Source organism: Phalangium opilio, unplaced genomic scaffold (assembly GCF_054372755.1).
Source record: "Phalangium opilio isolate 3A_F unplaced genomic scaffold, DU_Popi_V2 ptg000077l_1, whole genome shotgun sequence".
Lineage (NCBI taxonomy): Eukaryota > Metazoa > Arthropoda > Arachnida > Opiliones > Phalangiidae > Phalangium > Phalangium opilio.
Genome location: NW_028324185.1, coordinates 11,953,138 through 11,980,008, shown reverse-complemented (window position 1 = coordinate 11,980,008; position 26,871 = coordinate 11,953,138). Strand labels below are relative to the sequence as shown.

General features: G+C 37.0%; 2 protein-coding genes across 2 annotated transcripts; one reads left to right on the top strand and one right to left on the bottom strand.

Moving 5' to 3' along the window:
* Window positions 1–6,806: 6,806 nt before the first annotated feature.
* On the top strand, window positions 6,807–7,876 carry LOC149658549 (uncharacterized protein F54H12.2-like). The gene is made up of 2 exons (XM_089844769.1): window positions 6,807–7,311; window positions 7,419–7,876. The coding sequence occupies exons 1-2, from the start codon at window positions 6,807–6,809 to the stop codon at window positions 7,874–7,876; spliced, it is 963 nt and encodes a 320-aa protein (XP_089700895.1).
* A 1,872-nt stretch (window positions 7,877–9,748) lies between these two features.
* On the bottom strand, window positions 9,749–11,684 carry LOC149658548 (uncharacterized). Its single transcript, XM_089844818.1, has 5 exons — window positions 11,189–11,684; window positions 10,946–11,120; window positions 10,778–10,886; window positions 9,970–10,259; window positions 9,749–9,908 (listed from the first exon to the last, which is right to left on the bottom strand). The coding sequence occupies exons 1-5, from the start codon at window positions 11,394–11,396 to the stop codon at window positions 9,749–9,751; spliced, it is 942 nt and encodes a 313-aa protein (XP_089700944.1). The 5' UTR covers window positions 11,397–11,684.
* Between the last annotated feature and the right edge of the window lie 15,187 nt (window positions 11,685–26,871).

Here is a 26,871-nt window from a genome sequence, read left to right as displayed (position 1 = left end):
TAGCGATACATATAATAGGTAAATGGTTTTGAACTTTTTCTAATTTATGAAGATTTTATTTACTACAATTTTTATAAATGATGGAGCAATACATTAACCGTGATTTAATTAGAGATTTATACAAAGTTAGAAAACAGTACCTCGAATTAAATTTTTAGCGATGCTAAGTAAGCAATTGAAAATTTTTTTGGTAGTAGACAGTCTTACAAATATGTTCAGCAAATAAGAAACGGTAGTCGAAGGTTACTCCTAAGTCAACTACAGTGTCTTGACGTTGAAGTGATTTTTATTGATTTTGTAGTCGAAAGCAAGTTTATTGCTTAATTTTCTGGTATATGAAATGACTGTTTTTGATTCATTTATCGACATGTTATTCTTATTGCACCAATAGTAAATGATCAGGTCAGCCTGTAATTCTTCGCAGTTCTTTCCGATATAATCAATTTACTTAATTTAGTATCATCTGCAAATTCCAAAATATCCGTTTTTAAGCACATCGGGATGATCGGCGGAGTAGATATTGAATAAGAGAGGGCCAATTGAAGAACCTAGAGGTGCACCACAGGTAACGTCATAAGATATCGATGAGATCATTTTCTTAAGTTTTATGGTGCTTCCTTTCGGATAAATAACTTTTGAACCATTTAGCACATTTTTTTAAGCCATAGTAGGATAATTTTTCTAAAAGTATTTGATGTGAGACTCGCTCAAAGGTTTTTGACATGTCAATATAGATTGAGTCAACCTGCCCTTTGCTCTAAATTACGGGTTTCACAGAGTTGCAGAAGGTTAACAGGTTGGTTTCTACGCTTTTCACTTTCAGGAACCCATGCTTTTGAGCTGGCAGGTTTGGAGGAACCAGGCGTAGAGTTTCTTATTCATAATGTAGTCGAACACTAGGCTTAAGGAGCATAGCAACAATATAGAGCGATAGATTTGGGGGTCGACTCTGCAACCTTTTTTAAATATTGGTGAAACGAGAGAATATTTCCACGCGTCGGGGTATATGCCGCATTTAATGGACATATTCTTGATGAAGATAATAAGTGGGATTAGTGTATGCGGGCAGCCTTTGATAATGAAATTTGGTATTCCATCAATTCCACATGTTAATTTTGGCTTAAGTTTCTTAAAACCGTTCGACACATCCTGTGGTGAGATCTCGATTAATGAGAGCTGTTGCTGAATTTTATTTCTGGGGTTTAAAGCAAATGACAGGTCAGATTTACCTTCAGCCTATGTTGAGAAAATTTTGCACAGTTCCTTCGAAATATCCTGAGGATCACTTATGACACTGCCATCACTTTTCAAAGTGTTGTGGGTTATTTAGCATAGAACCGACATATTTCCAGAACGTCTTTAGATTATGCTTAACATTTTTCCTCATTTCAGATCCGATATAGTCTCTGTCCCGCTTGAGTAAATTTCTTGATCAAAATGCGCTGTAATGTATATTTATGCTGGGCTAAGGGACTTTTCCTTTTGGTATGCCCGATAGTCCCATTTTCCCAAAAAGACCGGGTTACAAATGCCCAATAGTCCCATTTCCCCGAAAAAAACCTGATTTCAAGTGTCAGATATCCCCAGTTTCCCAAATAGACCGGGTTTCAAATCTTTCATATTCCATGTCTCCCAAAAAGACCGGGTTTCAAATCTTCCATATTTCCATGAATAGCAGAGCAATGTATTAGTATGAAGAAAAAACAACAAACCAGGCCATGGTCTAAAATACGACCCGAAGTCATTCTTAAGAAAATGTATGTAATGGACGCACTTCTTTTTTCTACTTTTAATTGCTTCTTAAGACAACTTTGGCAAAAGTGTTGCCACATTTTAGACTTACCGAATCGGTCTCAAAATTACGACAAATTGGGCAAGTGAATTATTCAATTACTATACTCTTGAATTTCTGTACAATTTATAACTATGAAGAATTTACAAAAAACCAGGCCATGGCCTAAAATACGACCCGAAGTCGTTCTTAAGACGACGCACTTCAATTTTTTCTTCTTGACTTTCAAATGGCGTTTCACGCAGGTTAGTCAGAGCATGTGCCTTCAATTTACATTTACTGTATCCGCGATAAAATCCTGGCAAGTTATGCATATGAAAATGTTTTGCCCTTTTTCCATAAATAGCTGAACAATAAGGGTGGAAAAAAACGAGGCCATGTTCTAAAATACATCCGGAAGTCGTTCTTAAGAACTTGTATGCAATTCTTTTTTCTACTTTTAATTGTTCTTTGAGACAAGTTTGGCAAATGTGTGGCTATTTACCACTACATTTGAAAAGTATGAAGAGATGGTAAATATTATATTGAGTCCTCAAGCAAGCTGTTGAGACTATAAACGAATAAGATACTAATTCATAAATAGGTGGAGCTACTTGAAGGAAGTGAGGTTTTTGTAACTAAATTGGACAAACAAAAAATTAGAATACAAATACCCTACACCATCTGAATTGATTAGTGAAATACTCTTAACACTGCATACTGAGCAGGAGCACGCGGAGCTCACTGCAGAAGGACGTTGTTCAGGTGTTTATGGAAAAGGTGAGCTCACTGCAGAAGGACGCGGAGAAAAGAAAGGAATCCCTACAAAGCGTTTAGAAGTTATTCTGGGTAAGTATTTATCTTATAAAAGAACTTAACTAGTATATTTCGATGTTATTTTCTGGTGTGATTAACCCATTGTTCTTCTCAGGCCTTGTTGCTCGGGAGTTTAACCACAAAAAGGGTGCTGTAAAAAGCCGTTCAAAGGTTACCTCCATTATCAATAAGAAATGTGCGAATGTCAGACGAGCTTTAAATAAAGGATCGAGCAAGCGATGCCAAGAGAAAAACACAGGACCAGAAGAAAATACGTCATCTGGACCAGATGATTCAAATGAAGAATTCATTGGGAAAGGCAAGTCCGTGGGCGTTGCGCAACAAAGTGAGTGACATTGATGGAACTGTTCACGAAGCCAATATCAATTAAATAAAATAATAGAATGCACGTTTATGGCGTGACTCAGCCTTATTTTCTCTTAAACACCAGACGACTTAAATTAACCCTCTAATCAGACTTCTCCATTCGGATAAGTGTTATTAAACCATATAAATTGTGCAGTTTTTGGACCCGTCAAAATTAAGACAAAAGGTGCTAAATCACACCTTTGGTTTAAAGAGTGTAAAACGAAATGCAGCTGGTACCTGGATATTTGTTACTTTCCACGAAAGACGAAACATGAGAAATGAGTTGCTAAACATAATTTATTCCACTTGCGGAAGTAGAACTGGTTTGACCAAAAAATATTTCAATGTTGCGATCGTACAAGACCTTTGGCTTTATGGACAAATCATCCATAACAAGGGAGTCTAATGTCTCATGGTCGTCACTATCACTGTTTTATCATTACCTAAAGAATCGTCATTGAGAATTTCCTCCTCTTCGACTAGAAGTATATATACTTTTGTAGATCTAACCTTGTAATGTAGCTTACTAAATTCTCTTTGTTTACACAAAGACTTTTTTACCGACTTCCCCGCACGTTCGTGCTTCACTGAGGGTTTACCAAGACTTTCACAGGAACACACGTTTCTTCCTTTCACTCGACTGAAACTATGCTTACACGAGCAACTTAAAGCCCAGGCCACTGTTGATCCCCTTTCAAATGGACTATTGTTTTCAAATTTCACCAATTCCATAACTTTTTATGGTTTTCTCGGAAATAAATATAAGATAAATGCTGAAAACGTTTTCCTTGCTTAATTCCAAACGTGACGTCAATATTTGCTGTCAAGTTCCAATATGGTCGCAAAAATAATGTCTTTCTAATCACGAATACATAGATTTACCATTTGCAATCTTAAAGAGGCCATAGATGCCATGCAAATATCTGATTTACTGTGAGGGGAAGCGCCAAAAGAGGCTGCGAATCTGTGTGGAAATCTTTATCATCGGGGAGAAAAAGGTTGTTACTCCCTTTAATGCATAAAACTAGGGGTGTATGAAAACCACTTTTTGGGTATTGAACCGGTTAACGAATGCCAACAAATTGTCCTTGTCAAATACCAAGTTAGGCCTCGATAATTGTTTTACAAACCGATTTATCACGAATAGTTAAGCCTAGTATTCGCAATTAGCGCTTCAGTAGCATTGCGCCGAATCCCAATCACTCGAACCCAATCCCATTACACCAAAAACCGCACTTCGGGTTTTTCCCGATGGAATTTAAATAAATAAAATCCTGGGAACGCAAAGATTTTATCTTTGCTAGCAAAATTTAAATTAACTTAAAGCAATTTAAGGCCTACGTAAAATGAACACTAGATCCAAACACTCTCTAAATTATTATTTTAAAACTAAGGATTTTAAGAACAAAATAGTAGTAAATCATCAAAATATGATATAATAAAAGCAATTAATTGCTTACAGATTTTTATTTTTTTATGTTACATTCATCATAAAAATACTTTTAAGCCAGCCGTTTTAATATACTTCAAGTGTAATATTAACAGTATTTCAAATACTCAATATTGATCACTCAACACGTACTCCCTTCAAAATAAATTATCACTATGAGACGACCGGAAATTTAAAAAGGTTTTAGAATGTGTGGGTTTTTGATACATTGAACACGAAAATTTTTATAGTTATGTCTCACTAACAAGCCTAGGAATGGTAAGTACTTAAAATTTTCCCCTTCATATGTAAATTGGATTTCTTTCTGTATTTTATTTACTATCTCTAACAGTTTTTGGGTTTTTAACGATTTCTTCTTGATTAGAAAGACATCATCCATGAATCTTTTCCCTAATTTTATATTTTGTTTTACTATTTTTTTCCTTAAAATGCTCATCTCAATATGTTCCATAACTAATTTTGCTATTGGTGCTGATAAAGGGTTTCCCATTGCTAAGCCGTTTTTTTGTGCATAAAAATTATTTTCAACTAAAAAATATGTGTCTGTTAAACAAATTTCTGTCAATAGTTTCTAGGCTCAAGGTTGTTCTATTTTTAGGTGTTTTATCCGATTTTAATTTTGTTTTTAATATTTTTAACGCTAACGGTATTGGTATACATCCATATAAATTAACGATATCAAGACTACAAATTTCATCATTATAATCTAGTTCTTGGTTTCTAATATCTGATGAAAATTCTTGGGTGTTTTTTATCCCATGATTATGGGTATTTCTACAGTCAACAACTCGTTAAATGCTCCAAGCCTCGTAGCTACAAAATAGAATCTATTCTCAAGAAAAGAAAACGTAAAGGAAAACTAGAATATTTCGTCAAATTTTTAGGTTTACCCAAATCTCAAAATTCTTGGGTGTTAGCCGAAAATGTCGGTACCTGACGCTACCGAGTAATTCCTCTATGGATTTTTTCACTTCGAACAAAATCTCGTCGTATATTACAAAATTACCTAATCCTATTAATTTAGAAAGTTCCGATAAAAATTGGGAAGTAGCTTTAGTAGAAATTAAATATACAAACAGTTTCTATAACGTTTTAAAAGAAAACGAAAAAGAAAAACTCGCGAGGAAAAAAGAAATACATTCAAAAGCTTGCAAACGAAAGAAAGAAAAAATCAAAAACCTCTCCCTTCTAAACGCCTTTCTGTTCCCACCACAACCACCACCCCTCCTCCACCCCGGGAAGTCGTTGACAGTTCCGAGAAAAAGGATGGGGAAGCGAAAAAGAGAAAAAAGATCAAGAAGTTGATGAAGAAGAAGTACACGTTGATAAATACTACGTGGAGGATATTAGGGCTGGAAATTATCAATCTAAGTTGAATCTTTTGATCATATATTGCAAGTTATTAACAATACCGAAATATGTAATTCGGCATTTATAAAATTAATTCACGATGGAATTAGCGGTCACGTTATAGTAAAACAGAAAAATAAAGAATCTATGGACTCGACGGCTTTTTTAAGTTTAAGTCGTCATTTGGCTGATATTTTAGGATTCGTCGATAATAAAAATATACAAGGCACAAGTCAATATCCGGCGCGTCTTAATTTCCACGTACCTTCCGAATTATATATTTATACGGATATTGTGGAAAACGAAATTGTCGGTAATTCGACAGTGCCTTTATTGAGAATCGTACCCGTGGATTAAAAAATAATAATCACGGGTCTACGATCGTCAAAACATTCGACTCCCTGCATTATATCCCCTTATCCAAAAAATATTTCGATACGATAACCATAGATATAAGGAATCATCTCGGACAAAATGCCCCTTTTCAATTCGGGACTTTGTCTTGTAAATTACATATAAAATGCGTCGAACAGCGGCGATAGAACATAAAAATCATCAGCAATGTTATTATATTACTTATTACTTAAATCAAGCCCAAACGGGTCAAGGGGTTATAAATAGCGTATATCTGGGAAGGCCGTTTCAAAGGGGCTATGGTGGACAAACCGGATTTGGTATTGGATCCATACTGGCCAGATTCGGTAGATACGTTGCCCCTTTTCTAGTGAAAGAAGCAAAGTTTGTCGGAAGACAATTAATTGGAACGTCTCAAAACGTTTTAAGCGACGTAGTTATAGATGAAAATCTTAAAAAATCCGTTAAAAGAAGAGCCACCGAAACGTGAGAAAATGTTAGAAAACAATGCGGATCTGGTCTTAAAAAAAGAAAAACTACTAAGAAAAAAGATAACCGAAAGAAGAACACTATAAAACCTCGTGTCAAGAAACATTCGAAATCAGTTGAAAGAAAACTAGCGTTTAAGACGCCACGTGATATTTTCTCCAAATAATATTTTACCTCGCGCCTTGTAAAAAAAAAAACAAATTTAAAATGGCTGAAGGAGTTCTTTCGGAATTGGACATTACAACGCAAACTTCTGTCGAAAACAGAAAAACTATCGCTGTACAACCTATAACATCTTTGAAAGGAGGTCAACCTATCGAATTTGATTGCCCCGGTACTGGAAACGAATATACCGATACTTCTTTAATAATGTTATACATTCGAAATAAAACAACCGATGAAAATGGTGGCGATATAAACGATACGGATAACGTAGGTCCGGTAAATAATTTCGGATATAGTCATTTTGAAAGAGTAGATTTATACGTTGGAGATTGTATCGTTACGGCTTCCGCTAATATGTACGCCTCTAGTGCCTTTATATCTACTATAACGACTTACGATTCCGACGCTATGAACTCTCATTTACAAACGGCTATGTTTTATAAAGACACTGCCGGGATAATGAATTCTCTAACGCAAAACCATGGATACCTAAAAAGAAAATCGTTTTGCGCGAAATCTAAAGAATTCGAAACATATTTCGCTCTTTGTACGGTTTTTTGTATCGTTTCAAAACTCTTAATTAATGGTGTAGGGTTAAGATTGAAATTTTATAGAGCCAAATCTTCATTTTGTTTAATGGGGCCTGACGGAAAGTGTATAAAAATGAAATAGTCGAAGCAATTCTGTACGTTCCTAAAGTTCAAGTAGCTCCTAAAATATTATTGGCCCACGAACAAGCCTTAAGTATCAAACCGGCTCAATACGCGTTCACTCGCACCGAAACGAAAGTTTTCACAGTTTCTCCTAACTTATTAACTACTTCTATCGAAAATATATATTTAGGACCCAACCCTAATAGGTGTTTAGGATGTTTCGTAGACCACGAGGCGTATAATGGTTCTTTCTCGAAAAACCCTTTAAATTTCGAGACTTGCGGGCTTAATTATATATCGCTTTTTGCAAACTCTGAACAAATACCTTCCAAACCTCTAAAGCCTCGTTTTCATGGTCGCTTGCAATCGTGTCGAAGTTGCTTGCTTAGGTTTTGCGCGTGTAATTTACGAGCGCGTGAAAAACGTTTCAAGCAAAGTCGTTTTCATGGTTGCGTTTAAAAACGGCGTGCTGTCGACGATCGCAACTTTCGCGGGTTTTTAGACCGTTTAAAGATGGCGGACGAGGAGCATCGACAGCTTCTTATTCGGAAGAAGATTCTTTTATTAAAGTTGTTAGTAATTAAAAATAAACAAAAGAATAAAAGGCAATACAAAACCAAACGTTGGTGGGTTCACCCAATTTGGTTGAAACGTAAAACTGAAGGAGATTTTGGTACTTTGGTATGTATACATATTTGACTATATATAGGTATATAAACTGTGGCTAATTAATATCGGTTTTAATTCAGCTTGAAGCAATGCGTGCACATGATCACAGTTATTTCCATAATTATACAAGAATGCGTCCAGAAATGTTTGACAAACTATTGATAATATTGAAGGGAAGACTACAAAAACAATGCTTTGGTCGTAGGGATATCATATCTCCTGGAGAAATGCTCGCTGTTACCTTAAGGTAAAACTTAATATTATTTACATAAAATCTAGTGTATTTATAGCTAAATAAACTTATTATGTCGTAGATTTTTAGCAACCGGAAACTCACTGGCATCCATGGCATACTCCTTTCGCCTAGGTAAAACTTCTGCACACAATGTAATAAAGACAGTATGTCAAGCATTGTGGGACATTTTGCAACCCGTCTATTTACCGGTAGGCACCAACAATAATAATAATTAGTAATGGGTTTATCAATTGAGTGATGATGGATTTATTAATAAACTAATGGGTTTAATTGCCGCTGTTTTGTTGTATTATGTACTAAAATAGCGTTTTTTCAGACCCCAACAACTGAATCTTGGCGAAAAGCCGCTATGGAATATGAAGCGGTATGGAATTACCCCATGTGCTGTGGGGCGGTAGACGGAAAGCATATTATGATACAGCAACCACCAAAATCCGGCTCCCTATATCATAACTATAAAGTATGACCTTTGATATGAAACATGATTCTTGTACATCTACTTAATTATGTTGACAATTACGTTTACAAATCATTCAGGGTTTTAATTCAACTGTGTTAATGGCGGTAGTTGACGCCCACTATAAATTTTTAACTGTTGATATTGGAGCGTATGGGTCAACCTCGGATGGCGGTGTCTTCAAGGCTTCAGCTTTTGGTGAGGCATTGCAAAATGGTAGCGTAGGATTTCCAGGTATTATGAAATTGCCGGGTTCCAATATCGAAGTACCACACGTACTTGTTGGAGACGAAGCTTTCCAGCTTCTACCGACGTTTATGAGACCATATTCTAGAGATGGTTTAAACGACCAAAAACGGATATTTAATTATAGATTGAGCCGGGCAAGGTAGATGCATATATCCATTCTTATTAGTTTAATATTATGAAATGATAATGTATTTTTTATCAAATTAGGCGTTGCAGTGAAAACGTTTTTGGTATTGCTGCCACTAGATTTCGAATACTTCGAACCTCTATTTCCATGACTCCCGACAATGTTGATGTTATTGTCAAGGCAATAGTGGTTTTGCACAACTATCTCATGGAAGAAGAATCGAAAACAGGTACCAGGGTATATTGCCCCACCGGTTACGCGGATCATTTCGATGAAGAAGGAAATCTAGTTCAAGGAGAATGGCATTCAGATATACTGAATAACCCTGCTAAAGCCCTTGTAAATATTGCACCAACCGCTGCCCGGAATTACAACTGGCAAGCCGCAGAGATTAGGGACAGATTTAAGACATATTTTTCTACTCCGGCTGGGGAAGTGCCCTGGCAATATGAAATAGTTCCAGGATTGACAAACAACTAAACACCAATATGGAAGAAACGTTTCGAGTAGATGAAAACGCTATGTTTATTTTTATTTGTTAATGAACTGTGTAACAAATTGTTGGTTTGCAATTCAGTGGTCCTCTGACCTTTTTCTTTTTAAATGTGTCATTGCAACGTCTAAAATTTCGAATTCGCATTCTTCTCGATTATTTCCAGTTAATCGTCGCAGAATAGTACCAATGTAATCAGTGAATTTTGTAACATTGTCCACAGTTTTATTGTCAATTTGTCTGCACAAAACATGTCAAAGTTAATTAATAAACTTATTAATATCTAAACATCTTATCATACTTGTTTAATTGAGATAGTTCAGCTAAAATTGTGGCAGTCTCATCATCATGGGGTCGCTTTTTTCCTTTATAACGTTTGGAAAAGGGTTCTTTTGAGGTTGATGAATTAAAAGCACGACAACCCTTTGAAGTAGAAGCATCACTTGGAGTAGTTTCGCTTTCTTCTGGGGCGCCTGTTGATGAACTTTTGCCACCATCCAATGACAAATTATTATTAATTGGCTCCGACACGCGAAGCGTTTCATTTTCATCTTCGACAACGGAATACTCCAAACCATCATCACCTCGTATCTGTATCACACATAATAGCTATATTTTAACAATAGATCTAGATGCTCAAATCGAAACATGATTATCACCAATTCCTAAACAGCTACTCGTCGCTAACGGCGATAATTAAATTAATTAGCATCAGAGTTCGTACAATATTTCTCGATTGAAATTCCCCGACTTTTCCAGCTTTTCCCTGATCATATTCCACATATTCCCCTGACCAGTTTAGGTCTATTTTCAAACACCCTGACAATTTTAGGCATACTTTCTAATTGTTTTGACCTTCTATCAAATTCATTGACCATTTTAGCCCTACTTCAAATTCCACGACATTTTATCTCAATATTTAAATTCCCTAGCTGACTTTTCCCTGGCATTTAAGGTCTATTTTCAAATTCCCTTGGTGACTTTTCCCTGCCATTTTAGGCCTATTTTCAAATGGAAGGTTTCACCAATTAATTTTTATGACAATTCATTCAATTATTATTTGAAAATATTTTTTCTTGATCAAAACAATACTTTTGTTAATGACATACTATTTCTTCCGTGCTTGATCCAATATTAGACGAAGTACTTGTATGTTCTTTTACGTTTTCTGGAACAAAGTGATTGGAATTCGAAGCACATTCAAAATTAGTTGCTGTCCTAAATAATTGATAGATTAATATTACATATTAATTAGATTGTCTAAACATTGCTCATACTTTCTCTTGGCCACAATATCCCTCAAAAACATCATTTGCTGAAAATGCGGCCATTTAATCTGTGATATTTGTTTTTCATCATCATATCCATCACCACTGCGTGTCTTCGTTACGCTGTTGAAAAGATTACGAAAGTTGTCTAACAAACTTTTCCACTTCTTTTGTAGTTCCTCGTCTATAGGAGATAATTGATATCGTTACATATCTTGCACTTGAACTTTAATCAATTATATAAATATTTACTTGTTTTCCCCATATCGGGACACAGACGAAGAACCTCAGTCCATGCGGCTTCTTTCAAATCCCGGTTTCTGTAGCTTTCAATACTTTTGTTCCACAGTTCTTCTTTTTGACGGATCGCGTCGATAAATTTTTCTTTCGTTTCTATTTCCCTTTTCTTTTGCTCCTTTTTTTCATCGAGCAATTCTTTTCTCGTGCGTTTCGACCCCATTTTTAAATAACATAATCCCGTAACCTATAACCTAAACTCCAAAATGTGATTCTATTGGTTATTCGCAAGTCACGTGACGCCGACGATCTGCTTGCACGCGTCGCTTGTGCTTGAAATATCTGTTTCGTTTTGATACGCGAGCGGTGCTATTTACAATCAAGATTTACAAGTTCACGCTGCAAGCGTGTTTTTCAAGCGATCATGAAAATGGAATTGCTTGCGAGTGCCGCCCGTTTTTTTACGCGCAAGCTGTCATTTACACGCTACAAGCGACCATGAAAACGAGGCTTTAGACCTGACTTTGACAAGGGGCTGTAAGTACGATCTTACTATACTCTTTTCAGTGGCTCTGACACACACTATAGCGATCAAGGAGTAAGTATTAGTTTCGAAGAATTTGCAGCTGGTTACGCTATACAGTGCTTCGATTTAAGTCAAGATAATTCCGCTAGTCAAATAAATCATTGGAACCATGTTCGACAAGGGCAGCTGAGGCTAGAACTAGGTAAAGCCTCTCGCGAAAACACTCAGTTGTATCGTATTTTCGGAATTCCAATCTTTGCTAGAAATTGACCAGAATAGAAAAGTCACTATTGTTAGTTAAATGCAATGAATGCCCAAGCAATAACGACTATTTTAAAGAATTCTAAACATTTCAAAGGGGTTTACCCTAGTGACATGTTACCGAAAATACTAGAAAATTACCCTTCATCGGTAATAGTAAATTTAGATCCTAAAAGGGCTGAAGGCTCTCATTGTATCGCTATTTACTTTGACGGACGTAAAAACGCCTACTACTTCGATTCACTAGCTATTGGGAATGTAGTACCATCAATAAGGATATTTGTCGAATTGAATTCTTCTAAATGGTCTTATAACAAAAGAGATTGCAATCCTTATCAAGTTCATCTTGCGGACCCTTTTGTATCGTCTATATTTTACATAGATCTAAAAAAAAGTTCCGCCTCTTTCATGAAACAATTCAAGGAAGATCCTATGAAAAACGAATTTATTATATGTAAAATGTTTAAAAGCATTATTTCTACCAAACCAAAAGATAAGTTTGAATGTTTACGTAAATTCAGGAAAACGTATAGAAATGAGTCTTACCCAGGTAGACCCATGGCTCTAGATTTTAAAAACCAATTATTCTTAGTTTTGTGCCGATTGAAGTTTGAATGTTAGAAGAGGATTTAGCTTATCGCTTTCACATTAGCGTTTGAAGGATTAGTAATATTTGGATTACTTGGGTTGACCTTTTATATCGTAGGCTTCCACGAATGGCGATATGGCCATCAAGGAGAATCATTGACAAATATATGCCAGAACCATTTCGTGCCCCCCCCCCACGATTATAACACCCAGAGTGACACTTATTCTACCTATATAAGCCACATTATGGCTAAAGGTTTGATCGGAATAACCCCAAATGGTTTTGTGAGTTTTGTATCCAACCTTTCTCCTGGACGCATCTCTGATAAAGAAATCACCAATAATAGTGGATTATATAAAAAACTAGAACCTGGAGATTCAGTTATGGCTGACCGAGGGTTCTTAATTTCTGAAGAGTTGGAAAAAATTGGTGCTACGTTAAATATACCACCATTTTTAAAGGACAGAACGCAGCTTACTGAAGCTGAAGTTAAAAAAACAAGAGATTTCGCTAATTTGAGAATTGATGTTGAAAGGGTCATTAGGGAGGTGAAAACAAACAGAATTATTAAGTACGTTTTCCCAAACTCCATGCATGAAGTTTGGAAAATATGTGCCTAGTTGGTTAGTTTTAAAAATGAACCCTTATTAAATAGGGAATATTGTACATAAAAATAATGTAGGTGTATCACTGACCTTACTCTATTAAAATATCACCGATAAAATTGAGCATAAAAAATGTACCAATTAAATTTATTGCACTGTATTAAGTAAATAATACTGAAACTAAAAATGATTTAAATAAAAATCACACAGTTTAGGAACCATTTTTGATTAAACATATCACTTTTAAAGTATATCCTTTGGCAAAAAGAACGATTTCCAGTGACTAGAAAGAAATCACACCACTTGTATCTAGTCACACCCATTTGACCTTGAACCTGAAAATAATAATTGTGGTTTTCTTTCAAATGAATCTCGCCATTGTTTTCCTTTTTTAAGCATGGTGCTAGTTTCTTATCGATAGCCTGAGAAATGGTATAACCTTCCTTTTTCGATTTGGAGAGGGTTTTTGTTTCAAGCAATCCAAATTCTTCCTTATGTTGGTCGTAACAATGGGCAAGGATGGATTAACCCAAAATCCCACTTTGAAACAAATTACAGTTCCAGCTTTATAAATTTTGTACATTTCTATTGCATTTGCTTCATTTCGAATTCCTTCTTGGACAGAAGCATTTCCATTTAGGTCAGCCCCTCTTTTAATAGTCTCTATGTATTTTAGAGTAACATCTTTTTTTCTTTTTATTACATCTCCAAATTTGGAGGCAGTAATTCTTTTCATTCTTTCACTTTTCCATAACTGTGAGTTGGATTGATTTCTTGTAAAAAGATTAAGATTTTTGGCTTGTATTAGAGTAACCACTCAATCTGAGGGAACGCCTTAGCTGTTTTGTACTTTGGTATGTTTTCAAATGGTATTTCTGGTTTAGGGACATTTGTAGGAACTCCTTGTAAAATCTCCTCGGGTTCATTTTCATCCTTACTTACTTCTTCGGGTACTGGAAGATGGTCATTTTCAAATAAAATTTCTTGCCACATAACTTTTGTGCCCTTTCCAATGTTATCAGCCACGCGTTTTATTCTATTTTGCAAATCTTTATCATCTTCATTACGCTTCTCTTCAGTGTCCAAAAGTGGAAGTGAGAAGTATTTAGGACGAGGTTTTCATACCATTGATGCAGATGATTCATTTGAATAATTTGGCTTGTGTTTCGTGAATTTTAGATTTGAAAATATTTTAGTTTGAAGATGGGCATTTCCGCTTTTTAATCCCCATTTCTTCGCTATCTCGGTACAAGATTTATCATGAGGAATGAACAAGTGATTTTCTACTTTGCTTTCCCATAAATACCACAAAACTGCGCAGGTGTGCTTACAAACACCACCATTTCCACAAGGGCACTCACAATAACCACCTAAAATATCTCCACTAATTTTTCCTATTTTTAATTGCACTGCGTACCTTTTCGATAGCTTGAATGATAGAACAATAATGCTGTTAACAAATATATAAGCCTTGTCACTCCCCGGGTCACATATAAATACACTTCCGGCCTTTTTAGCTTTTTACATTCTGTTTCCATCTTCCAGATGCTTATTCGCCTTGTTTTTGGTGAAGAAACTGACTTCTTGGCTGATGTTGAACTCTGATGGTAGTGACTTTAATTGTTTTGTCCATGGTCCCGTTGGGAAATCTTTGATAGGAACCCCTGTAACTCTTCTTTTATTAGTTGCCTTCTTTTGTATTTTCGAGTCTTCATCATAATCAGGTACAAAATTTTCGCCTAGGGTTTTCCTAAAAGGAGCATTTCTCTTAAACTATAACGCTATGCAGTAGTGGAATATCGAATAACGATTAGAAAAAAGCCATTATTTACCTTTTAATTCTATTTTCTTTAGGGCTATTCCTAGTCAAGCTAGGCCGCTTAGGCGTTTCAGGAGTATTACTGTTACCACATGGTTTCAAAACATCATCAACTTCCATAATCTTGGTTAACTTAATATCTTTGTCTCAGGATTCTCAGCTGTTATCTAGCTGGATTGGCTTCGCTAGCTAGTCGGGTTTCAAATACTAACGGCTAGTCGGCTTACTCGTCTACAAGTCGAAATACGTTCAGTGCACAAACCAGATAGATTGGTTTTGTAAGTTTATTCACACTGAACGTCAACGGAAAGCCCCAGTTTTAAATTTTTTGCAGAGAAAGTGGGGGAAAGAAATCTTGGAAATATTTGGAACGGAGTATTCTAGATTGCTTTGAGATATTTATTAAAAGATCGTCCTCACACGAAGCAAAGGCTCACAATTGGTCAAACTACAAGCACCATAACACTGTTAAATTTTGGTGTAGCCCCTCAAGGAGTGATTCCATTTATATCAAAAGCCTGGGGTGATCGAGTATCTGATAAACACAAAACAGATAATTATCTAATATTGGAAAAATTATTACCAGGAGATTTAGTATTAGCTGATCGGGGATTTATCATAGAAACAAGTGTTGGCCTTTACTGCGTAAGATTAGCAATACCAGCATTTACCAAAGGGAAAAAGCAGTTGTCAGCAGATGAAGGCGTAGAATTTCCCCTCCTCGCCTCTAAAACTACTTTTGGTTCAAAGTATTGTGGGGTTATCGACGATTCGCCTGCTCAAATCAGCGCAATCGCCTCTATACCCGAACAACAACTCTTGTTAGACACCTCTCCCCTTGAGATTAATGAAATCGTCCTAACAGAAGAGGAAATAAAGGGAGTAGAAACTATGCAAAGTCTTCTAGGAACATTTCCGGAAGTTTTCACTGGGAAATCAGGGCGAACGAATGTGGTACGCGATGACATAAAACTTACTACCGACGTACCCTTTAAATCACGCCCGTACCCATTGTCACCGCCCAAGCGCGCTATAGTGGAAACCCATCTTGAAAACATGTTAGCCAAAGGAATAATTCGAAGAAGCCATTCCCCCTACTCTTCGTCTATTCTTTTGATAAAAAAGAAGCGACTTCGAAAGCCCGAGGAAAAGGACTAAGGGGATAAACGCACCAGAAGGGGAAAAATCAGACCACACGCAGGTACATTTTCGGTTTTGCGGGGATTTCCGTAAACTGAATTCCATCACTGTCCCCGATGTTTATCCAATACCGTTGATAAGACAACAGCTGGATCGCCTACAGGGGTCAAAGTTTTTCTAAGTGTTGGATCTGAAGAATGGATTCTGTCAAATAGAGCTGGAGGAGCATGCTAAGCCTTTCACAGCCTTTGTCAAGCATAAAGGACTGTATGAATTCAATGTTTTGCCATTTGGATTAAAAAATTCACCCGCTACCTTTCAAAGGTGTATGGAATTCATTTTTGAGGCAACCCTCACCAAAAACACTGAGATCTACTTCGATGACCTGTTGGTAAGGTCGCCCGCAGTTGACTTACACATAAAAGACGTGGGACACGTACTCACGCCTTTGAAAGAAACGGGGTTGACATGTAAGAAGGAAAAATGTCTCTTCATGCAACTTCAGGTTATGTACCTCGGATTCAAAGTGAGCTCTCAAGGTATTGAGACTGATTTAACAAATACCCAGGCAATCCGAATCTTTCCACGCCTTAAAAACATGAAAGAAGTTCGATCGTTCCTTGGCATGGTAGGGTGGTACCGTGAATTTATACAAAATTTTTCGGACTTGGCATTACCCCTTACAAATCTAACAAAAAACGTGACGTCAACCTGACTCCAATGGTCGGACGAATGTGAAGCTAGTTTCATAGCTCTTAAAGCGAAACTAATCGAGCCTCCCATACTTAGCTACCCTGATTACTCGCTACCATTTTTCTTGCGTACAGACGCGAGTCTCGTGGGATTAGGCGCCATGTTGTATCAAGTTGACCGAGACAATAAGGAACGCGTAATATCTTTCGCCAGTAAAAAACTTAAGGAGGCAGAGACTCGTTACCATGCCACCGAGCGCGAGCTATTAGCGGTCGTATGGAGCGCGAATAAATATCGACACTATTTGGACTGCGTCGCGTTTACGTTAATCACTGACAATAGTGCTTTGCAATTTCTGTCAAAAATGAAAAACGCGTCTTCAAAATTAACCCGTTGGGCAGTCAAATTACAAGAGTTTAATTTTAAGGTAGAGCACCGTAAAGGTAAAGACAACGTTGTTGCCGACGCTCTGTCACGTTGGCCCATTGACACGAATGACAATGATCTAACGGACTCCACACGTTTTGAGGAAATTTGCTGCCAGCTAGATGACCCAATCCGGGACATTCCCAATGTTTGTGCCATTGCGGCGCATGAAACCAATTGTAATCCTATTCGAGAGTTGCGAACGCTGGCCGAAGCTCAAGATAGGGACCCCCACGTTCAGGCTCTTAAAACCTATGTATTAACGGGAGAGCTCCCTAACGCGCCCAAATTAGCACGCAAAATTAAAAATAAGGGTTCTAACTATTGCGTCACTGAAGACGTTTCATATAGACTGATAGAAACCCGTCCTTGTCGGCATGAGGCTAAATTGACGCAACCAATAGCGTGGCTCTCTGTAATTACTCCGTCCTTACAATACAACGTTCAGCGCGAACTTCACGACGAACCTACCGCGGGTCATTTCGAGGTCAAACGCACCCTTTGGCGCTTGAAGAACACAGTTTATTGGGACACTATGGGTCTAGACTGCGCTCGTTACGTTGGCTCTTTCGACAAGTGTCAAAAATTCAAAAGCGACAATCAAAAGCCAGCTGGGCTTCTTCACAATATTAAGCCTACTGAAGCTTGGGATCTCATGGGTCCGTTCCCGCTTAGCCCCAAACGAAAAGCCTTTCTCTTGGTGATAGTGGATAACTTTTCCAAATACGTGGAACTTTTCCCTTTTCGAGCTGGAACTTCAATAGCTATCGCCAAAAGGCTCACCGATGAGGTTTTCCCACGCTATGGCGTACCTCGCATCCTTATAGTTGACAACGGTAGTCAATTTAATTCCGATTTTTTTCTGGAAGTATGCTACGACTGGGGAGTTAAGGTCCGTAACACGACAACCTATCACCCTCAGTATAACCGAACAGAGCGCGAAAACCGCACGATTAAGCCTATGATAGCTTCTTATGTCGAAGTTCAGAACCAAAAATGGGACGAGGAGCTCCCTAAATTAGCGTTTGCCCTCCGCTCCGCGGTAAACTCTTCCACCGGATATAGTCCGCATTATATGCTCACCGGAAGGGAAATGAAACTTCCATTACAAAGGGTCTTAGCTAAGGTTACTCAAGTTGAGGACGTCACTCCCTCTGCCCACGTTGCTAGACTGGTCGAACGGAATAAAATTATTCACGAAAATGTGATAGCTGCTAGGGAACAGGCGCATGTGAAACAGAAAAAGGCATATGATAAGGACCACAGACACGTCGTATACGATGTTGGCCAACAGGTCTTGGTTAGGTCACATGTCTTGTCAAACAAGGCAGCATGTGTGACTAAGAAACTGTCGGAGTGCTTTGTCGGTCCATATGAGGTCCAACGCCAATCTTCAGACGTAAACTACGTTTTGATTGAGCGCAAAGGCTCCAAAATCATTCCCATGGGCACCCACCACGTCCAGAATATGAAACCTTATCAGCTTCGTGAATCTACTCTACTGCCCCCAGCGCAGGTCTTGCCTAATTCTATTGTCAAACCCTCCAGGGCGCGCACTAGAAATGATAGCGTTACTAGCTCATTATCAGACTGTATTGCCACTACAAAACCAACACGTGATCCAAAACCAATCGTCCGTTATCCGCTCCTGGCCCATTCGACTGAAACCCATTCGACAGAACCTCATTCGACTGAAATGTAGCCGAATTTGGCGGTAAATTATTGCAGTAATTTGGTCTAAAAAGCCCCTATAGTTTTCTTCTAATAAAAATGTTTTAGCCAATAAATGTTTTTATATATTGTACGTAAATATATGAAAAATTAAAGGTCATATTGCACTTACAACTTTTTGGGTACAAATTAAGGTACCCCCATTTCACCCAATTTAAAACACCCAATTCCCATTTACCCAAAACTCATCCAACCCAATTATTAAATTATTGATGTCCATTCCTAAATTATTGATGTCCATTCCTAAATTATTGATGTGCATTCTTAAATTATTGATGTCAATTCTTAAATTATTGATGTCCATTCTTAAATTATTGATGTCCATTCTTAAATTATTGATGTCCATTCCTAAATTATTGATGTCCATTCCTAAATTATTGATGTCCATTCCTAAATTATTGATGTCCATTCCTAAATTATTGATGTCCATTCTTAAATTATTGATGTCCATTCTTAAATTATTGATGTCCGTTCTTAAATTATTGATGTCCGTTCTTAAATTATTGATGTCCGTTCTTAAATTATTGATGTCCGTTCTTAAATTATTGATGTCCGTTCCTAAATTATTGATGTCCTTTCTTAAATTATTGATATCCGTTCTTAAATTATTGATATCCGTTCTTAAATTATTGATATCCGTTCTTAAATTATTGATATCCGTTCTTAAATTATTGATATCCGTTCTTAAATTATTGATATCCGTTCTTAAATTATTGATATCCGTTCTTAAATTATTGATATCCGTTCTTAAATTATTGATATCCGTTCTTAAATTATTGATATCCGTTCTTAAATTATTGATATCCGTTCTTAAATTATTGATATCCGTTCTTAAATTATTGATATCCGTTCTTAAATTATTGATATCCGTTCTTAAATTATTGATATCCGTTCTTAAATTATTGATATCCGTTCTTAAATTATTGATATCCGTTCTTAAATTATTGATATCCGTTCTTAAATTATTGATCGTTTTAAATTATTGATATCGGTTTTAAATTATTGATATCCGTTGTAAATTATTGATATCCGTTCTTAAATTATTGATATCCAGTTTATTTGAATTTTGTCCGAAACGGTGCCCCATAGAAGTGAGCTCGAAGATAGTTTGTGCAAATTTTGAAATTTGGTTCATAACTGTTGCGTTTACGAATGGGATGATGATATTGATATTGTTTCTTGATGTCTAGATAATTGTTTTCCTTCTGGTGAGAGAAACAAGTACATTTATTTCTGAACTCATTTCTTAATGTGAAGTTGTAGTATAAGGTTTTTAATTATCATGTTAACAATGCTTATTTTGATTGCGTTTATAAAAATAATATTGAACTTTTATTCTTAAAGTTGGTGATCATGAATGATGATTAGTAATTGATTTCTCTTATTAGTTAAAATTAAGAGTTTATTAAATAAATTATTATTAACGTTTATATGTAAATTTAAACTTGAAACGATATTTTGTCTTTGGAAAATATGTAACTGAAAAGAACCCAATTAAGAGTTAATTAAATTATCATTATCGTTTTTAGGCAAATTTAAACGTGAAATGATAATCTTTCATTGTCAAAATTTGTTACTGAAAAGTGAAAAGAACCTTAGAAAGTGCTTGTGCTTCGTAAAATTTATTATTAGGCTTATTTGAGTAATCAAACGTTAATAGAAAGATTTTATTGCGAATGCCAATACTTAAAATTAAACATCAAATTATCATTTTTGTTTGTCCAAAATTGTAACGCGCTTAAAGAGAAAAAATAAGTTTTTAGACTTTAGCTTACCTAATCCCAAAACCTAAATTCCCAAATTAAATGTACAGGTATAGTTAACTTCAAAAATGTGTCTGTCTAGAAGCACTTGCAAGTTAATTTAATTAACTTACAATATAAATATATATTTATTTAATTAGAACACTTACAGAGATGGTAACTTGCTTAGTTACAGAGGTTTCCCTGATACACTCTCCAGAGACTACGGTATTAATTTCTTTTGGTTTACAAATCAAATATCTCTTACTTTAAAAATGTGTTTAGTTTTTATTATATTTTAGACTTTCCGACGAGTACAATTCCTAAAATAATTTTGTAAACCTTCTAATGCTAAAAACGCGACGTATTTTATAATTGTAGCGCTACCCGTTTAAAAACTGCCTATCTACCATTCGCGAATTTCCCGCCAAGAGATTTCAATTTTCGGCATGTATAGTTGTATAGGCGTGCTACCATGGAAACGCGAGACTCGCCGCCTCGAAAAATTTCCCTCCTCCCTGCTCCAACTAAGCAAGACGTGAGAGGAACGCGCCGGCCGCCGACGTGAGAGAGATGCTAGGTTTAAGCAACATAACTCGAGCTTGTTGATAAGAGTAGACGGCCGAGAGCGTAAAGGCGTCAATCCGTGGAGTGAAAGCTCTGTGCGTTGGTGTGTTCGAGTCTCTTCGGTGATTTGGAAATTTACGAAAATAATTTCATTTGAAATAAAATGCGTTACGCCACCTAAGAAGTGTAATGTGAACTACGGGTGAATTTGGAGTCGAAAATTCGCGGGAAATTTGAAATTCAAAATATTTATTTAGTTGGAACAGAAAAGTACGAAAAGTAGAAAGCTTCCGTTGCGAGTCCCAGGGGTTGTTCATGGTATTAGACTCGACGAACATGAGAGGGAAGCAACTGAAAAAAATTTACCAAACGAAGAAATAGATTTTAGTGACGTGGACAGTGGTGGCAATGAATTCGATTTAGATAGTTATAAGTATTATGGAAAATGTTTTAATTGTCTTGGCTGTGTGTTGAATATACTACACAAATATAATATGCAAAGTAAAGCGTACAAAAGGTTCTTCAAAGTGTACAAATGTGTAGTGTTGCTGCCTTGCACTCAAGTACAATGCGAACGAACATTTTCAAAACTATTTTGAAAACCAATTTTTTTGCAAATTTCATACAGGAAAATTTGGAGAGTAACATGATATTATCCTGTGAAAATAGTAATATGTTCTCCATTGAAAATAATGATATTATAAACGAATTCACTAATAGTTCAAAAACTCTTGACTTAGTTTTGTGTGTGTTTTGAATGTCGAATTAAAAAATACACATAAGAAAATTTATGTTACATAACTTGCATTATAAGGACCTATTTCTCTCTCCATTTAGGGATCGACTTGGGGGCCCTTTTTGAAACGTTGACAGATGGGTGTGAAGCTTGTCAGTCCGCCCCTGTGGGCTGCTATTGTGGTCCAAGTCTTATCAGACTTTTGGTGTAACATGATTACACCGCAATTTTGAAATCGTTCCCTACATGTAAGCTATGACCAAATGTAACGTAACAATAAGAGTTACGAAATGTCAAACTACTCCAAGCAATCAGATTTAGTCGTCGAGGCACGAGTTTCAACTCGGGAAAACATTTTCCTTCAGTTCCAAATTATCTGTTGTTCGAATGGAGTGTATATAAAATATGTAGAATTTGGAGTAGGGTCTTCGTGCCAACCCTACTATTTGGTCTTCGTGTAAATCTGTAGAATGTATATATTTAAGTATGTGAAGCGTATTCAGGAACTCTGTTGTCAGTGCCGGTGATGTTAAGGTTAAGCCCTTTGCTTGAGAGCCATCTATTAATTTGCAAAGTAATTCTTAAACGTTGCTTCTCGTAAAACACTTTTCCAGATTTGGAGCGGGTTGCTTTGCGTCATGGGAGTCTTAACGATGATTGATATTATTCACAAGCGAATCAAGGGAATTCCAGGATCAATGATGTCCGTCGCTGCTCAAAAACTCTCTCTTTATTTCGGAGCCATGTTGGGAAAAGGTCGAGTCTCCAGAGTCGAACAATTTATCGGGCCGGGCCGGGTCGGGCTTTTCAAATTTTGGAAATTAAGGGGCAGTTAGTTGCAAAATTTCAGAGCGCGCGCGCTGATTCCTATGTCAAGCAGAGCCGCGGTGGTCTAGTGTGACGTCACACAAACAAATTGTTGGGGAGAGAAAAAACTTCGAAGCGAGCGTGAGCCCCCCTTGCCTGTTCGCTCCGTCGCACGCGTAAACACAAAACACGAAAGATGCCGTATAAATCTATCTATTTTGCAAGCCATCTATGGAGGACGCGCAAAGTTAAAATTACATCCAACCAAAAGAGAAAAAACAAGACGACCCAAGGGCTCGTAATAGTAGCCCCGTCGTACGAGTGAATAGCCCCTCCATACCCTACCCAAATGAGTGGACAACCCCTTTATACCTTACCCTAATGAGTGAATAACCCCTCTATACCTTACCCTAATGAGTGAATAGCTCTATCTCTTACAATTCTTAAATGATTTACCGTGCATTAAATCACTGCGAATAGCCCCTAGATTCCCTACCCTATACAGTGATAAAATTATTACCAGTATAAATTTACTTATCCCGTAATTGTAGTATTCCGTCGAATCGAAGAACAGATAGTTTAGTGATTATCCCCTCGATGAGTTTACAACATAGACTTATGCCGATGCACACTTATCGCTTCTTTTAAATTTCTAACATTACGTACTTAACGCTCAATTAATTCATGTACAGAAAGTTTTAGTTTATGACATAGACTTGTGCCGACACATAATTTTCGCACCTTATAAATTTCTAACATGAACTTATGGCCAGAAGCATTTGAAAGTGAAAGAATTCGGTAAAACACCCAATAATTGTAATATCCCGGTGCCTTAAGACCATTCTAAAAAGAACGTCAGTAAATACTTGCTTTTGCTTTCAAAATTTCCCTCGATTTCTTTGAATGTTGAAAGAGGGGAGCTGTCAAACTCTTATTGTCTACGGGTGAGAGGAATTTTTAAGGGAGAGTATATGGCTTAACATAACTATCATAATCCCCATCCTTTTAAAATACACGAACGAAAAATATTATCTCACCACAATTACCTCCCATTCACTCTCCCTTCAATGACGAACGAAAAATTTTATACTGTCTAAGGCAGTTCTCTTTCACGACGCCGCCACCACCTTCACCGCCAACAACAGGCCAGGTCAAATTAAAACCCACATCGTAGATGTTCATCATATGATGTGGCTAAAAACCGGGTTTGAAATTTGCAAACACGTTTACTTTGATTTGCAAACCGCGAACGCGCTCCCCTTCGATGTAACAATGAACACAGACACACCCACACGTCCAACAAAGTGAAGTAAATGAACAGTGCCTTCAAACACTCAATCTTGTTCTTTTGGTTTGTGTCGGTGCAGGCTTAGATATTCCTTCGTCACTGGCGATTCGATTCAGCGTTGGAGTTTATCTCTTGATAATGGTTGTTTTCGTCAATTTGTTCAACGGAGTCTTGAAAGCCAATTTCTCGTCTCAGAAGAGACAAAACATTAACGGAATACCTGATTTATTGAAAGTACCCGACGCCAAAGTTATCATTTCTGAGTTAATAGAAGAACGTGTTAAACAATCGGTGGAGATTTTTGAACACTTTAATCTCATTCCTAAAGTCCATTATTAACATTTCAATTCTAACAGACTGACGATGAAATGAAAACTCTGTGGCATCAGCGAGTAAATGGCCAAGAGCTTAAACCGAGAGATTTACAGTCAGGAAAGCAAATATGATTTGCAGATTTACCAACTTTACAGATGGGCTTGTTAACGCGCTTCGATGAGCCAAAGCTGAAACTATTGCATTTTCATCTTGGTTCGGCCAAGTACTTGCAACAACCGCTAGTGCTCCCAGTTAACAATGCAACAATGAATCCTAAAGCTCTGAAGAACATCAACCAAAGGTTCGTTAACTTTCTTAATGCACGAATAGTCTGCGTTTTCGTGCTACTTGAGTCTTCTTCCATAATTCTATACCTCAACTGGTGTTCACGAGCATTGACTAATAACGCTGGAAAAATGCTAATTATAATACAACTACTCTCGAGCGCGTAATGGCGAGTTCAAGAGCTCCGAATCGCGTTACGTTATTGCTCGTGGAACCGATGCGTAGTTTAATGGAAATTTATAGAAGTTCCACTTTCAACTAACGATTGATCACATAGACCATTTTCATAGCACCGCTTAATTTTGACACCGCTAAACCAATCAATTGCTCATTTGGTAATCCGCTGTCAACAAAGTCCAAATGAGAAGCGTGCAAGTCACGAAACACGCTTAAAATGAGGGCTTTTGTTAAATGTTCATATCGCTACGTGCCCGTGAAATCCACCCGAATTCATTTAGTAACTCGCGTATTTTATTCGAAATCGGTATAATTATCGTCAACTCTTCATAGTGTCACTTGAAATCTTTGGGGAACATCATTTTTCAAGTCCCGGCCAAAAGTGTCGTTTGTACCTTGAAACTATCAAATAAAGTCAGCGTTAATCACGCGCACAAATTTTGCAACCTGATTTAAGTTACTGAAATGAAAAATTAAAGCATCTCACCCATTCAAGATTGCAGATTCCGGTCTTTCGTGGAAACCGGCCAAATCACAGCATTTCACCGCGTGTTCGAGAGAGACTTTCACATCGAATTGGAACCACAACATTCGACGGCTGAGAATGAAGTCAAAGTACTCGGGTTCAAGGAAATTGAAGCGAAGTTCCGATTGTGGGCGGCAATGCTTGGAGTCGCTTCTTTCGTCTTCACCGTCGAGATACTGACAAGATTCCAGTTTTGAACACCACTGCACATCACTAAAATCAAACGAAAATTGTTAGGAATGTAACCCCTCGCAATTGAACTTTAAACCGGAAACTGATTTAAAACGATTCCGTTCCGAACAAAGACATGGCTACGAGTTGGTTCAGACTAGTATTTATTTGCACAAAGCATAGGTATCTTCATGGTTAAATCACACATCAAAATTGTACACCACCCGTGAGCAAAGATTACAAATTTTAAGACATGGAGCGAGGCCGCATTCGACCAAATTCAATTTAGCATATACAATAGCGGACGACGGTAACCGCGAACTAGCACAAAGCCTACTTTTAGGGAGTGAATAAGCCTAATATAGCTAAGCCAATTCAACGGCCAATCATGGCGAACCTCTGACGCCTCGCGACTTTTGGCCACTTTCAAACTTTTTCCTCATCCACTTTTGGTGATACTAAGCTAGGGCCTACTTCATTTATTGTCGTTCGCGGATGAAACCAAGTTTATTTAAATAAGTGACACTTGGAAACTGGCGTAACTATAATGGCGTGTAAATAGCTAACGCGATCTTAGACAAATACTCCAACTGACCAAAGTTCTAAGTGAAACAAAATAATTGTAACCGTAAACAAATTCTTCTGTCGGCGAATGAAAGCAGTCTTTTTCATAATTTGAAAAAATTAGCATGACCTAGTGATAGTGCGTTCCAATTAGGGAATCCAAAGTAATATTCTACAAGTTGGGAAAACCAAAATATTACCTCTCCGAGTCAAGACGACTACTTACAAACTTATTTACCCAGATATGGAAATGTTTCTTAAGTTAAAATTTATGAAATATTAAAGCAGTATACAAAGCATAGCAAATATACTGTAAATCAGACGACATTTTACATCCAATAATGATATACTTGTACACATTAAAATCATCCGATGGGGGAAAAACGGGAAATGAAGAGATAAAACTTTGGAGGGATATTACCTTTACGTGCTTGTAAAGGCCCACTTTTCTACTCCTCAACTGTATGCTCTCTATGTTCAAAGCCATAATCACAACAGCGTTGCCATATAAACACTATCCTCTCGTTTCACCTCAACGATTTTCTTAGTTTGTCAACATGTTTGTTAACGTTACATAACACCAAAGCTTATTTGTGGCTACACACACTGAAAGTAAATGCGTACCATAAAAAGCATGAAAACACGAAGCTATTATCCGATTACGATCAGACCTTTCACTGGTCAAGGCTGCGTTCAGCAGAGCTCACCAAAAGAGACAGCGGATTTTGGA